This window comes from Halichoeres trimaculatus, unplaced genomic scaffold (assembly GCF_033239565.1).
Source record: "Halichoeres trimaculatus isolate MK-OKI-2021-1 unplaced genomic scaffold, fHalTri1.1 fHalTri1_scaffold_12, whole genome shotgun sequence".
In the NCBI taxonomy this organism is placed as follows: domain Eukaryota; kingdom Metazoa; phylum Chordata; class Actinopteri; order Labriformes; family Labridae; genus Halichoeres; species Halichoeres trimaculatus.
Window position 1 is genome coordinate 28,799,002 of NW_027437190.1, and position 15,569 is coordinate 28,814,570.

General features: G+C 43.6%; 1 protein-coding gene across 1 annotated transcript; it reads left to right on the plus strand.

Annotated features, from left to right (window-relative positions):
* The first annotated feature begins 3,030 nt into the window (after positions 1 to 3,030).
* Positions 3,031 to 15,407, plus strand: mex3a (mex-3 RNA binding family member A). The gene is made up of 2 exons (XM_074683388.1): positions 3,031 to 3,525; positions 6,680 to 15,407. Exons 1-2 carry the CDS (start codon positions 3,105 to 3,107, stop codon positions 7,828 to 7,830), a joined length of 1,572 nt encoding a protein of 523 aa, XP_074539489.1. The 5' UTR covers positions 3,031 to 3,104; the 3' UTR covers positions 7,831 to 15,407.
* The last annotated feature ends 162 nt before the right edge of the window (positions 15,408 to 15,569 follow it).

Here is a 15,569-nt window from a genome sequence, read left to right on the forward strand (position 1 = left end):
AAAAGCCTCATTCAAGTGACAGCGGGGCACCAGAAAAGTCTTGAAAAGGACATCTGGCCGATGAAGTCAAAGGGATGTCCTTTAGGGATTCTCAGACATGTCTTTACAGCCCATTAAGTCAGTTTTCTGAGAGACAAGATACTGTCCACATAGGCGAGGGATATACCTTTATTCATGAGCTCCTGGATAAATAGGTTGGTGTGTGTTTCTGCAGCAGAGTTAACCACAGCACGTCCCGGTTGATGCCAGTCAGCCTTTCAACAGGGGGGAAAAAAAGAAACAGCACCACTGTGACGACCAGATGGTCAAGATCATTGAGTTTTTTATGTGCAAGTAACATGACCTCAGCACTCTGGGTTTCACAAGTATCTTGTAGCCAACACACACACACATACACATGCACATGAATACACACTTGTGCACACAGAGACACGAGTGTATGAATAACAATGTCCTCCAGCTCCAGGCAAAGAGGTCTGAATGAAAACCAGACCTGCTAGGATCCATTCAGAGCCAGAGAAGGTTTAGCTCAGGGTCACAAAGGTCACAGCAGCATCACCCACCAGACCTCCAAACAGGCCACACCAAACTCGCACATTCAAGCAGAGACGGGTGTGTCGAAACATGATCCCAGATCCATTCTTAGTATTGATTGGGCCTCTGGACTCCCAGCAGACCCCTTTTAATGGAGCCAGACGACCTCTTGGACACACTGGCACACTCAGTGCACCACGGAGAGACCAGCTCTTGTGTGGTGCTTGTCCACATCCCATCCACCCAATCCTCTTGCCTCTCTCTGGAAGGGTGGGGATTGGGGGCAAACACCCCTCTGGGCCCACCCTCTCGTCCTCCATGCATCACGCCATCCTGCTCTTGTCCTGTTCGCTTTTTTTTTTTTTTTTACCCATGTTACTGTGTGGAGAGGGGATGTTTTAATCCTGGACTAATAGCAGGAGTCTCCCTGAGAGTCCTCATCTGCAACACACCCTCGGGGAACAAACCCCGTCCTGATTGGCACCCAGAGAGCGCGTCTAGACTATGATTATGCATGTAAATACACCTGCTTTATCTTCCTGGTACCATTTTATCACAGCTCTAATATTGTTGCTACGCTCAGCCTGATGTTTGGACAAATTTATCATTATATTGTTGCTCTGCTCCACGTGTTATTTAAAGCAGAAGGCGTTCTCACCAGTAATGCTAAAATATTCATGCTAAATCTCTCTGAGAGTCACATGCCACGCACAGTCTGTCATAGTATATGCCCAAATGGAAGACGGTGTGTGTTTTTATTTTTGGGAAAACACCTCATATGATGGAGAATGAGCAACTGAATTTAATGGATGGAGTTAGACTGCAAAAGTAGTCCACTGAGTGAAAGCAACACCTCCCCAGGGTAAACAACGCACAGGAGATTTTCCTGAAATTCCATCCAAGTGTAATTCATCAGTCTTCAGTGTTTCCCTAAATATGCATGCAAAGATATCTTTATTTCCTGTTGGGATGAAGAAGAGTTTAAAGTAAAGGATGGAGAGGTGGAGCGTCTTTCTTTTTCTGCGAGTAAACATCCCAAGAGTTAGTCCTGTCACTCAGGTATACGTCTGATGCAGCACACACTCCCTGTACATCCCAGCATGCATATGCACAGATGGTACCGACAGGCTAAGCTCCAGTCAGACTGACACTTTGAGGAAGCTAAAAACATGGGCATCAGTTGCTGCTTATGCAATTTTATAACCAGTTTCAGCTTCATGCGCAGCTTCATTTACTATGGTGACATGTGAAGTCATATTTTACTGCTCAGTTAAAATTTTAACTACATCATATGAGACATCTTTTCACTTTTTTGCTTTAGGATGGTTTTTATAGTAAATTTCCTGATTTTAATCAACACCAGCAGAAGTTACAGGGACTTTGTTGCCTGTTTGTAGTGAAAAAAATCTCCATAAAAAAGGGGAAATGCCCTCACTGGAGTGGTTCTGTTGATGTATATTCTATTAATGTTTAAATTGCTGAGTTTTTATTGCTGCAGTTTGAGTCTTTGTGTTGTACTACAACCATGCTGTCAGGCGTGGCTTCTGTCGAGGACATCTTGGGGAGTCTGTGCGCGAAACGAACGGCGCGGTTCTTTGTTCACCGGGCTGCTGCTGCAAAACCCTCGTGTGTGTATGTGTGTGTAAGTGTGTGTGTGTGTTTTAACGGGAAATGTGCGAGGGCTTTTCTGATGTTCCCCCGCTGCATAGGGTCTGCAACGCCTGTCTGACAACTCCCTTTCTCTTCTCCTCCTCGTATACAGCCCCCCCTCCGCCCCCCCTTCCAGACACTCTTTCCCTCCTATACATAACATCCTCATGCGCAACGGCGCCGGAGACAACAACGCGGTGACCTGCCGCAAAGCATGGCTACATGGAGGTGGGCGGACCCCCCTCCAAAATATCACCAACTCTTTACTCCCAAATAAAATCCTGCCACAAAGTCCACGATCCCCCCTCGTTATATACACGACCTGCTTGTTATTATCCCCAAACAGTGAAGTTGACATCATCTTTTCAGCAGCAGTTGAGGACCATGTGCGCACTGTACTTGCACCTTTTGATACGCAACTGTTTACATCCTGGATGGCTGATCTTACATAAGTCTCAGAAATGCGGGTTTTCAGGCTACGCTGCAGCTCCGCAGCTCTGACCGAGGAGTGTGGTGTAGAACTGAACGATGAGGTGTTTTCTTCTTTTCTATAGGTGACTGGAGGAAGCTGGATTTGGGATGCCACGGGCTCGGGAACCTGAGACGGAATGGTACAACGGGAGGGCGGCTCGTTTTGTCTCGGCGAGGAGGAGAGCTGTGTAAACCAGACTGGGTGGAGCAACACATCGCCCGCCCCATCTATCGTGCAGACGGCCTTGTGTCCCGTTTGCCTGGAGCTCGGAGAGAGAGTACTGTACTGAAAGTCTGGCGGATAGAGAGAGAGGGGGGCCGGTCTATGGGAGGGACTAGCGCAAAGGGGGGAATTGGAAGGAGGAGGGGGCGAGGAGGAGGAGGCGGCACGGGTGCTGTTTCTCCAGTCTCTTTCCCCTGTCTTTGTCTCACACACTCTTTTGTTAGCCATGCCTAGCCTGCTGGTTCTAGCAGGGATGATGGAGAAAAATGGGGGCTACGGCGGGGATCTGGCCGGCTCCGGCTTCGGAAGCGAAGGTCTCCTTGTGCCGCCCGATGAGGAGGAAGACGACTCCCGTGCCCTCAGGGTCGCGCTGGGCCAGTTGTCTCTGCTGGGGCTCGGGGAAGGCGAGGACGGCGGCGGAGCCCCAACAACAGGAGTACAGGATCGGAGCAACAATAACAACAACCACCACAACCACACGAACAGCGTCGGAGGCAGCGGGGACACGGCGATTCTGCAAGGGAAGAGCAAGTTGTGCGCCCTGTACGAGAGCTCCTCAAGTGAGACGAAAGGACGAGGCTGCAACATAACAGAATGCGTCCCAGTGCCCAGCTCTGAACATGTGGCCGAAATAGTGGGGAGACAAGGTAAACCGCTGGCTTGCAAATTATTCTCCATCAAACTTGTGCTTTTATCCCGCTAACAGTGCTGCATTATCCCCGCCGTGGTTTCCTGTGCGCTTTGTTTTTTTGTTCTCTAACTGTTACCTGGTGTTATTTGACAAAGAAAAGGGAGTGGTGTGTGTGTGCTCGCGTGTTTTTTTGTACTCCCCCGAGACATCAGCCTCCCACTTTTTCTGCTCCAATGTTGCAAGTTCTCGTGTACTCATCACAGTGCATTAAAACAAGTCGTTCTCTGCTGCTTTGTGTTTATTTTGCTTTTGAGTGAATTTGCACAGAGGCAACGAGAAAGAAAGCGAGAGACCCGATCCCTACTGGGCGAATTATTCTACATCCACGCCATCAATGTCAGCGCACAGACACACACTGGAGCACGGAGAGCACTTGCTTCCTTTGTCGTCTGAGACGCGCCAGACTGTTCAAAAAGGCAACGTGCGGCTGGCGAGGAGAGGAATGTCTTTCACTTTGAATTGATTGCTAGGAAAATACCCAAATGTGCTCATTTTGGTCTCAGTGGTGGGAGATGTTTTTCCTCTTCCCAAATTTATTCAGCTCGTTGTTTATGTTGCGCACTGCCCCAGTGACACAATTGGACAAAAGAGCCAGCGTGGTCCACTTGTTTTATTATTATTTTTTTTCAAATAAGGAAGTTGGGAAGTTATATTCCATCCACATTACACACACTCCTCGTTTTTTGTACAGTTTGAGGTGATTTATGGAACAAAGAGCTGAAGTTGAATGACGGCAGCTGTCAAACAAAGGTGTGAAAGTGGGGGATAAGGGGAGGGGCACATTAAGACAGTGTTGCTGCTTGCCACACGGGATGGCCTCAAAGGGTGACTCAGCTAGAAGTTGCACCAGAAGGAGGGAATCCTTTTTGTTTAAACAGAATTTGTGATTATTTGCCTTTCCAAGGTGGTGTCTCTGTCGGTCCCAGTTCCACGGCCACTCTCAAGCAGCTTTGAAAAAGCTTGAAGTTGGTTTGAAACAGGATACCCTGATGATGATGATGATCATTTTTTGTCTTCATTATTTTGCTTGCTGGCGGTGATAATGTGACTGCCCATTGTTAGCTGTTGTGATGAACCCATGGGTGAGAGGGGCAAAGGAAACAAGGACAAGGAGGGAAGGGCAGTATAGCATCTGAAAAAGCTGAATGGGAGTCACGCCTTGGAGCTCAGCACAAGGGGCTCCTCATGAGCCCCACTCCACTGCACACTCTCAATGCCACATGGTTGTGTGTCAGAGAAGAGGGAGGAATGGGCGGGTGAACTGAAGGGAGTACAAAGACTGCAGGCTGGGTGAGGTAGCATAAGCAAAATCCTGATTTTAACCACAAAAACAAACAGGTATCGAAAAGAAAATCAAATGGCTTCAATCCGGGGAGGTAAAACGCCTTCTTTCGTTGGTGATGTGGATTCAGTTTTCGCTGCCAAGTGCCCCTTGTCTCCCATTGCGGCTCCTGTTCTTTTACTCTGAAGTGTAAGTTTTGAATTTTAATGGGGTAACAGAAGACAGCCGGAGGGTGGATCCGGAGAGTACAAGTGCAGCGAGAGGGTCCTTTTGCCTTGACCACGAAGAAGTGCTGATTTGGGGGGATTTGAGTCGAGCTGCTTTTGATTCAAGCCCTTCGTTAGCTGGCAATGCGTACACACCCCCTTCTCCTCAGCACCATGCATCACAGTCCGCCTGGTGGATGAGGCAAACAGAGCATCCTGTCATAAAGAAAGGCTTGGATATGACTGTTCTCTGCTGTCAGAGGCACAAGCGTTGATTCCAAAAAATGCTCTTGTACCTTTTCGTGAAGCTCTTTGAGCTTTGCTTCGAAATCACAAGCACCTCTTCCACCACATTCTAACAGCAGAAAATAAATTTGTCTCCGGTGACCTTAATTTCTGGTTGTGATTAATTAATCTGTGCTTGTTTTGTTAACAGATAATTCTTTAATCGAGCCATAAATTTGGATTAATTGAAAGGTGCAAGGTAGTCCCAGAAAGGATATTTGGCAATTGCTCTTTGATCCCCCGTGGCATAGACAGGTCTATTACCCTAATACCAGGCAATGGCCACAACAGGCATAGTATGAGCAATTTTAAACCTTCAGTATCACTATCCTTCTGGTCCTGGAGAGGTAAGTGTCCCTGAACAAAGTGGGCTTATTTGGTAGCATTAGAGCGACATTCCCCTTCAACTTAAGGTGTCTCTTAAAGCTTTTGATACCTGCTGCTGTGATTTTCAGATAGCTAATGCGATGATGTGCTGCTTGGTTTGAAGCAACCTGAGTGTGGTAAGATGAGCTCATGCTTGCTCACTGGATAGATGCCTGATCATTCTTCCTTGTCCAAAGAGACTGACCAGCCTCTTTAAGAAGTGGCTGAGATGAGAAAGCATATTAAAATCAATAACTGGAAGTCTTAATGAGGAAGCTGCCTGAGTTTCTGAATGAAAACTGACCCGAGGAATGCCTGATGCGTCAAGGGGTGCTGTAAAAACAGAATCGCTCTGTCCTTTCTTTTGATGTTCTGCTTGACCTCGAATCTACCTGAAAATCCTCCCGAGTGTTGCCTGGTTTGCTGTATGTCCTGTGATGGAGTAGCAATTCTCTTTCCTACAAGCACTCTGAAGTAAACTGGTGCAAACTGATCATAACCATGACAGATTCAAAACCAGAAATGGCCCAAAAAAATAAAGCACATGTGGGTTGATTATAGACTCGTAAGTTCAAGGAGAGGTCAGACAGTGATTGCTCACCAGCATCGAGTGAATGTATCGCATCTGTTGTGGCTCATAAAGCCTAAAAAACAGACATGCACACCCTGCCAGTACCTCTGCATCATCCATGTATCCTTTAGTGAGATAAGTGTACCTTATTTGGAGCTAATAAATAGGTTTACTGAATAAGTACACTAATGCTGGAGCACGGGAAACCTCGTAAATCATGGCAATTATAGCATGTTTCCTGAAACCTGCTGCGTTAAACCAAACCTAGAATGAACAAAGGAGGGCTGAAGATTTCTCTGAGCTCAGGATGACACTTGTAGCTGTTTCACTCCATTTGTAATACACAAGATTCAACTGATCATATTTACTTATTCTGAAATGTTTGTTGGTGTCTCTGCAGGTTGCAAGATCAAAGCCTTGCGGGCCAAGACCAACACCTACATCAAAACCCCTGTTAGAGGAGAGGAGCCGGTGTTCTTAATCACTGGCCGGAAGGAGGATGTTGCACTGGCCCGGCGTGAAATCATCTCTGCTGCAGAGCACTTCTCCATGCTCCGAGCATCCCGCAACAAGCTAGGAGTGTCCTTTAGCGGCTCCCCGCCCACACCTTTGCCTGGTCAGACTACCATTCAGGTGAGAGTGCCATACCGGGTTGTGGGGCTGGTCGTGGGGCCTAAAGGTTCCACCATCAAACGCATCCAGCAGCAAACCTGTACTTACATCGTCACCCCAAGTCGAGACCGCGACCCCGTCTTTGAGATCACGGGGTCACCAAGCAATGCTGAGCGGGCCCGCGAGGAAATAGAAGCACACATCGCCTTCCGAACTGGAGGCCTGCACGACCACAATAATGAGAACGACTGTTTGGGGCCAAATGGTGGAAGCAGCCCAGCGGGCAGCAGCGGTGGTCTGGAGAGCCGGCTACAGCAGGTGTGGGGGCTGCAGGGGGGCCAGCGCAAGCCCCTCACCAGCAGCTACCGCCAGAACTTCTCAGATACCATGGTCGGAGGGGGTGGGGGAGGAAACGAGGGAGGGGGAATCTACACCAAGAGCAACTTCTCCAGCTCTGGAGAGAAGCCTTGCTCTTATTTTGGATCAGATGGTACACAGAGCTGGGGCGACCCAGACTACCCCAAACAGGTGGCCTTCTATGCCCAGCAGCGCTCCAAGAGTTTTGGAGGCCTCCCACTCCCCCTGACCAGACTCTCCCCTGGCCTACCCGAGCCCTGTGGAGGCGGAGGAACCAACAACTCTTCAGTCACCAGCATTGTGCCCGTATCCGGTTCACCTCATGCCCAAGCCCGCCGTGCCCACAGTGAGCCCACCTCAGCCGGCGAGGGCTTCCCAGGCCGTCTGCCAGTGCCGGACTCACCGCCGGCCACTGTGCGGGACTGCATGACCTGCTTTGAAAGCAAAGTGACGGCTGCCTTGGTGCCCTGTGGCCATAACCTCTTCTGCATGGAGTGTGCCATCCGAATCTGTGAGCTCAACCACCCGGAGTGCCCAGTGTGCCACACCCAGGTCACACAGGCCATCCGAATATTCTCTTAAGGAACCACGTCGGTTTTTATCATTTGTTTTGTCAGTGTTTGTTCAATAATTATTTCCTGTTATTCTGATTATTATTATAATACACATTTTTGTTTTTCAGAAAATTTAAAAACAATCAAGCAGATATTTTAGAAGGCACTGCTTGCTTTACTAAAAAGTATAAGAAATATTTTTAAGTTTTTCTTTTATATATATATATGCATATATATTTTATAAAAGTTTTGTTTATAAGAGAAGTATAGTACCTTGCATTTTCAGTTTTTTGGACTGCTGCTGTTTTTCATTCATGAATCACAGTGTAGGCAGAGGTAGACAGTAATGTGAACATTTTATTATTCAAATTTTTATTTTACCATGAAGTGGGTTTATATGGAAGGAAAGAAGATGATTGTTGAGGTACCCAATCTGCACCTGACTGACCTAGGAAGTCAATGTTGATATTAGAAGAAAAAAAACAGCTAGAATTTTCATTGCACCTTACAATCATCTTGATCTAAAGTAGGATTTCAATCAAACCTTGACATTTTGGGAGCTGATGCAAAGGTGAATTCAGCCTTGTCAGATTTACTGTGATTGTGATTTTGATATAATTGGTCCAGAACAGATATTTTATCCAAATGAAAATGTGAATAGATTGGTTGTAGCCTTGAAACCCTGACTAAGAACAGAGGGCAGCCCTTTTTTCAGTCTTATACCTTAAAAGTCTTATAAAACAGACTAATCCTAAAGGGATAGGACGCCACATCATTATAAAAGTAAAGCTACATTCAATTAGAGGTAGACAAAAGTTGTGTATTAGTGAAATCTTTTTTCCAGTAGCCATTGATTACACTTTGGTCACTGCAGTTTGTTGAAAAGATTTAGTAATGCTTGCTCCTCGTGGCACTTGAAAAGCATGTGGTTCCTCGGTTGGCTTAAAGCACTGATTTAATTTGTGAGGCCGAAAGCCTTGGAATTCTTCCAGTTGGCTAGTTCTCGATATCCGTCTCCCCAATGGACTTGTTTCAAAGCCACCTTAGCCGCGCTTTATTGTCTCGTGTGGTCATTTGGCCACATTCTCTGAACAATATAGGACAAAGAAAGAGCTCCAGTCAACAGGCATTTCTCTGAGGTGTGCACTGTAAATACAGAGGAGAATTAGTACGTGGACAGAAGCCGAGTAAAACTGTAAATTGTTTCCTGAATCAGCAGCCGACTCTGACTAAAACAGTTGACAATGTAAAATACAGAGTCCCACACCAGTAATCCTTACTCCCCAATAGTAACAGCATTATGTGTGAGCTCCAAGGGGGCCAGCTGTCTCCCCTGTAATTAGCAAATCTGTACAGGAGCAGGTGTTTCATGGCACACTGTGGCTGTGACCCCAACTTGGAGCTCCGGCCTAGCCCCTTTCTTTCTCTCTTTTCTTTGGCCTTTATGTCTCCCCCTGCTTACAGTTCGATCGTTTGCTTTCGAAGGCCTCTCTGAGTGGGGCGTATTGTCTTGGCCCGCTAGTGGCGTGGGCTGCGGAGTGCTCGGACACGGCCTGGATCTCCTCATTCATAATTAGGCAAATGGGCTGGTCCAGGTGCGGACCGTGTGGGGACTCTGGAGCTGTATGAGGAGCAAGACAGGGTCCTGCAGCGAGCCCCTTTCAGCCCCACCCCACTGTTACAAGCACAGAGGGGGCTGGATGCAGCTGGGCATATAGGACCCCCTCCTTCCTCTCCCTCTTACCCCGTCCTCCCCCCTTTTTCCTCTCCTTTTCTGCTGCTCTGAGCTATCCCAACTGGGGAGCGAGGCCTCTTTTGTCCCAAAACACACACACATACGAAATTTGAAAGACAGTAGCTGAATTTGGCAGTCCCTGTGAAATAGGGAGAGGCTTTGGAGCAAAATAAATTATCTACAGTTATCAGGAGGCCACCAGCTACCTGTTCTCAGTGTTAACACCACAAATTTGCTGCAATGATAAAAAAAAATGTGCGTGTTCACCTACAAAACAAGGATTGCGTGATCTCATCACACAGGGGGCAGCATTAACCCCCCCCCCCCCCCCTCTCCCTCCAGCTCCCACATGCACCGCCCTGAAATCTGGAAGGGGTCGTTTTTGTGTGACAGCGCCAATGCAGATCGTGTCAGCTTGCTACTGTATGGGACATCCTGCAGCTGCCCCTTCACTGTGGACACCAGGGCTTCAGCCAGTGGCAGCCCCCCTCTGGCTTTGAGCTTTGAGAATGAAATCAGACAATTGTAATTGACAGGAAAGCAGAGGAAACGCCCCATTTAACCAGCACTCATGCTGAATCAAATTACACACCCTCTGCGTCTGCCTTAGCCCCAGCTTGGGGATTTCAGAGGGCTAGAGGAGAGCGGATGGGGGTAGGGATTAAAGCTGTTGAATGATAGGGGGGGATTCATTTGGGCTGTAAGAAGAGAGAAGGAGGCTCAAAAAAAACCTTCAAGATCTTGCATTTTTATTGGTCATTCAAGTCTTGCTCCAAGTTTTGAGTAGTTGTCACATGAGAGCTGGTGTCGGCGATTCAGCAGGCCTTTCTTTTGTTGTACTGAAGAACAATTCAACTCGGCTTCTGTCTCGAAAAGGAATTAACATTTACAAATTGTGTTTTCTAGCACACAAAGGGCCCTTCTTTTTTTTTTTTTTTTTTTTTTTAAAGCAGACCACTCACATTACTATGTGAGGACTGCAGGGAAAGCACTGTACTTATAAAAAGTACCCTGAGATCTATCAGATGTAGGAATAAAGAATAGTTATGGTTGTATGGATAGAAAAATTGCACAGTGGTTTGGCTTAAGCTTTCAATGTCAAATTCAAGGCAGTATGACACTGTTCTTTGAACTTAGTATTTTTGTTATTTTGTTTTCTGCCTTAATGTTTTTTATTCAAATATTGCCATGACTTTGGCATACAAAGTAGCAACTTTGGCCTTTGATAGTATCGCCCCGTAGTAAAACTTTTTAAAGTACTTATTTTTGGAGAAACGAATGTGAATCAAACTTCTCGGGTGGGTTTTAGAGGGATTCAGGAAATTAGGCTCTTAACACACTTTATTTGAAAAATAAAGTAGAGCACCTTATTACAAAACATGCGCAATTGATTAAAACCAAACCGACCACTGATGGTGATACATTTCATAGAATTTGAAAGAAATGCACATAAGGATTCCCTATCATTTTTTTGTATTATGGTGGTTCTTGTTCTTCTTAATACTTCAGTAGTGGTAGTGGTAATTTGGGAGGCCTCTTGTCCGTTTAGTCAATGCTGATGACTTGGTGAAGTTTTGCACTGGTTTAATGAAGAGAGGGCTTTTTGGAGATTCTCCCTGTTTAGACGCTGTATAAGTTAATGAGTATTGTACTTTATGGGAAAGCACTCTGAGCATCTATGTAAATACAGTAAGTGTATCGGTGATGAACATCCAGACAAAGGCCAGCTTAAAGTGAAGTTCTGATTATTTTTCAAAGCTGAAGGTGTCATTGTCAATGTTTTAGCTTATGGAATTCAAGATGTTGAGTTTTAGGGAGAGTAAATCTTTTATATATGCGCCCCATCATCTGTTTGACTATAATAGTATGTTGTATATTAGATAGATCCATACATTTAAGAAATATTATTTAAACTGATTAACTTAGTATTTCATCCAAATAGAGATAATAAATTAACCAGACACTACTATAAACTGTAATAATGAATATCCTTTATGAAGCAGCTGATGTATAAATCCAAGCTCAAGCAAAAACTCAAATGAAAAGTACGTGTAATAACCTACCCCCTAATGAATAAATCAGTTTTTATGTATTTTAGGATAAAAGCAATAATAGGACTATACTGGGATAATAAACAGAGGAGGTCTGCTGAGTCGTATTCAGAAACTGACCATGACTATTAGGATGCTGTTGCATTTGTCTCACATCTACTCAAATCGCATCAGTGAGGAAACAGATGTACAAGAATTAGCAACAGTTTCAGGATAACTAACTCTTCATGTTGTGTTCATCAGGGTCGTTTAGTGAATCGATTGCTCACTCTTTTTGTTGACTCCATCAGAAGAGCACAGGGTGGGTCAAGACAAACTTAAAGATCTTTTTTTACCTGAGTAGCACTGAAAGTATGAAACTGAAAAAAATTGCTGTGACTAAGAGGCAATCGCACAGCGCTGTAAAAGTGTTCCCTTGAGTGTAAATAAGCAACAGGACCGTAGTGTTAGCCCGGAGAACAGGATGACTTAACTTATGATAGACTAATGTCTTGAAGGTCAGAAACGTACACACAGCAGGGAGAGACAGAGGGAGGGGAACATGACACGATGTACTGTACCAGCTACACTTTGACTGCAGTCATGTAGTGACTATTATTCTTCATTAAGTTACAGACAGACACAAGCAGGTGTGTTACTTCTAGCATATCTTAAGATGATTTCTGTTTACATTGTGACAATACGTTTCTGATTTCATGGCTCTTTTTGCACCTACTTTTTCATCTGTTAGTCGCTGAAAGAAAAAGGTCATACATAGCCAAAGAACAAAGCAAAAAGGAGAGGACATGGGCTACAAACACTCAAGTTAACTTATTTTTGCATCATCAAAATCTGCTTCGTTAAAGTTTATTAAATCAGGATAATCTCGTTGTTAGAATCACTGTTTACCCAAAAGTCTTGGAGGCCATTCAGCTGATATCTGTGAAATGAAGGCATATCATGTTTCAGTGTTGTAAGATTAGTTTAATACTACAGGGGCGCCGGTAACAGACTTACTTCTCCCCAAAGAGATCAGCGAAAGCACATCCTGGAACTTTCACAGCTCTTTGAGTGATTTCCTATTGTCCTGGTGAGGTTATTTGGGGAAGAATATAGTCCAGGGTGGGTTTTAATCTCTTTGAAAAACTTCGCTGGTGTTGAGGAGTTGAGATTAAAAGGGACTGTCCAAGTGATCCGATAAAAAAGACTGAGAAAAAACTGTGTTAAGAATGAAAAAGCCAGTGAAAAATCAGGCCGAATTACTAATTCCTAAAGACCGTCACAGTAAACTGTGAGGGTTTTTCTTTTAGATGTAAACAAGATCAGTGTAATAGTGGATAAAGCAACACTGTGGTTTTAGTTGATATCATTTAGAGAGCCATCAACTGTATCCTTAAGTTTAACTGCATGTAAGTAAAGTATAGTACAGTAGGTACAGTAAGATTTATCAGAAAAAAGTTAAGATCGCATAAAGAATTCATCAGCGTGATACCTAAAGTGTATAAAAAGCTTTAAGACCTTAAAGTGAACATCGGTCGGAAACATATATTTACCGTGTAGTTTAACTAATTGATACATAAAGTTTAATTATGATTCTTAAGAATATGCTAAGGTGTAAGTTTCATTTGTCCAACTCACCCAGTATGAGATAATTTTTAATCCAGTGGAGCGACAAAGGGGCGGGGTGACTCACAGTGACATTTGATTCATTAAGTTCTTGTTAGTATTATTTACAATATTGTATTAAGCTTACTATTATAGTAATGGTAGAAACTGTTGATGTTTTTCTTCTCTTGATATGAAAAGGTCTTTATGCATTTATGTAGAATCCCTTTTAAGGAGTGATAGGAAATCCTTATTTTCAATGGATGCACTTAAGCAATTGTACCAACCTGTCTAAATCACACATTGAGCAAGTAACGCATTTGAATGTAAAAAAAAGACCACTCAACTCGATGCACTCCTTATGCTTATTGTTTTGTCAATTTACAAGTGAGCTTTAAGTTTTCTTTTGTTTTGTTTTTTACGAAAGAATTTGCGACAGGTTTTCAACTTAGACTATATTTGAGTTCTTCCACATACATTTATAGAAAGTAACTTAAAATGAATAAAAAAAAACATATTACAATTTCTCAAATCTATTTTGCTAACATGGGTTATTATTTCATAGAAAGCAGAGGAAAAAGTCAGTATCTGGATGTTATTTATGAAAAGTTAAAAAAAAAAATGAAGCAACATATTTATGAGTAACCTCAAGACATTTTGTTTTTTAATTAAAATTACAAGAAGTTAATATATTTCTAAACACAGGGAAGTCAGTTTCTACTAATAAGTAAAATGAGAAAAGAAGTTTAGAAGTTTTATTTATGAAAGTTATGGGTGCTCGTCTTTTCCATCTACATTCATGGTAAATGGAGTAAATGGAACGAGAGCTTCCTATAGCTTAAATTTTAACTTCAGACATGCACTACTACATCCTCAGTGCAGTCACAATGGAATAATGACAGAAAATAATATAATATTTTTTAGAATTTGGAGATATTTTAGTCACAGAGCATCAATTTTGTGCCTCAATTATATATTTTTCCTGCATCAGCATTCTTTGTGTAGTGCTGCTTGCTGTTACCCTTTCCCCCCTTCAACTAACCCCATGTTACTGACTGAAACACATTACTCATTTCCTCTGTAATCTAAACTCGCTTTTACTTATCAAACCTATAAAACATGTTACGACTGCAATGCTTGGAATGAATGAGGCAGCTGTGACCCTTCTGCCAATAGGGCCACGCATAACTTGTACACACTTTCATTCATACATTTTCTACATCTACTACTCAGACAGTTTGTGATCACTAGCGACAGAGCATAATCAGCCTAAAGGCAGCCTTTATAAGAGACTTTCCCTAATGTGTTAATTAGGTGAAGTGTGAAAACTGAGTGGAGGTATCTAGGAGAGGACAACAGCGCACTGTGTAGTAGATCTATGTAACTAGATGCACACATATACACACACAACAGATTCATTACCGTACTAGTTTGCATGTATGTTGTATGGTCACTTAGACAGGAGGAACGGCGCAGGTCCTGTGTTATCCGCTTACATCAGAGCACCTGGGCTGTTCCTCCTCTGTAGATTTTCATAGTTGGAGTCTCTTTGGAAAGTGGTAAAGTTGACATGAGTTTGGAGCCAAGCAAAGAGCCCATTTCAGTCCCCACATCAAAGTCGGATTTTGTATTCTCAGTTACCTGTTAGTGAAGAAAGACTGTTTGCACCTCATATGTATTAACTTGAAGCTTATAGCTCGTGTAAGAGTAGATACCGCAATGAAAACTTGACAATTACACAACGATAGCACATTTTCTGCTGCATGTAAACGATGGGGACTGAAGTGGCGTTTGCTGGTGAAACTTGCAACCTTTTCCGAAGAGGCCAAAACAGTCTGACAGTTTGTCTTTGGTAGCGTTTCCAATTTTTCCAGCACAGTAGAGGTGTTTCATACCGGTCTAATAGTGGTCGTAGTGCATTAGTTTTTGGGCCAGCATCACCTGGCAATAGTTTCTGGTTTCTCTGTGAACAGTGAAAGAGGGTTGCCTACGTGGCCCTGTGTGGCTGACCGTCAACTTTGATGGATGGAAAAAAAAAAGAAGTCTTTGAACTCTGTAACAATATGCCGTGCTCTTACGAGGCATGTGATATTGCAGGTTTATTTGTTATAGCAAATGTTTTTTTTTTGTGAATTACATCTTTTGGAGACATTTTTATTATTATTATTATTGTATCTGCGCCATGTTAGTTCTGGTTCTTTGTTATTTTTCCAAGATTCAAGATGTATTGTAAATGTTTCTAATAAAACAAAAATGAAATGATCTTCAACTGAAACAAATTGTGTTTTTTTTTCATTTGAAGGAGACTTAAACACGCTTAATAGATCCTTTGAGGATGAGAATTTTCATATTTCAATACACGTAATGAAAACTATCATTTCAGATGTTTCTTTGTAT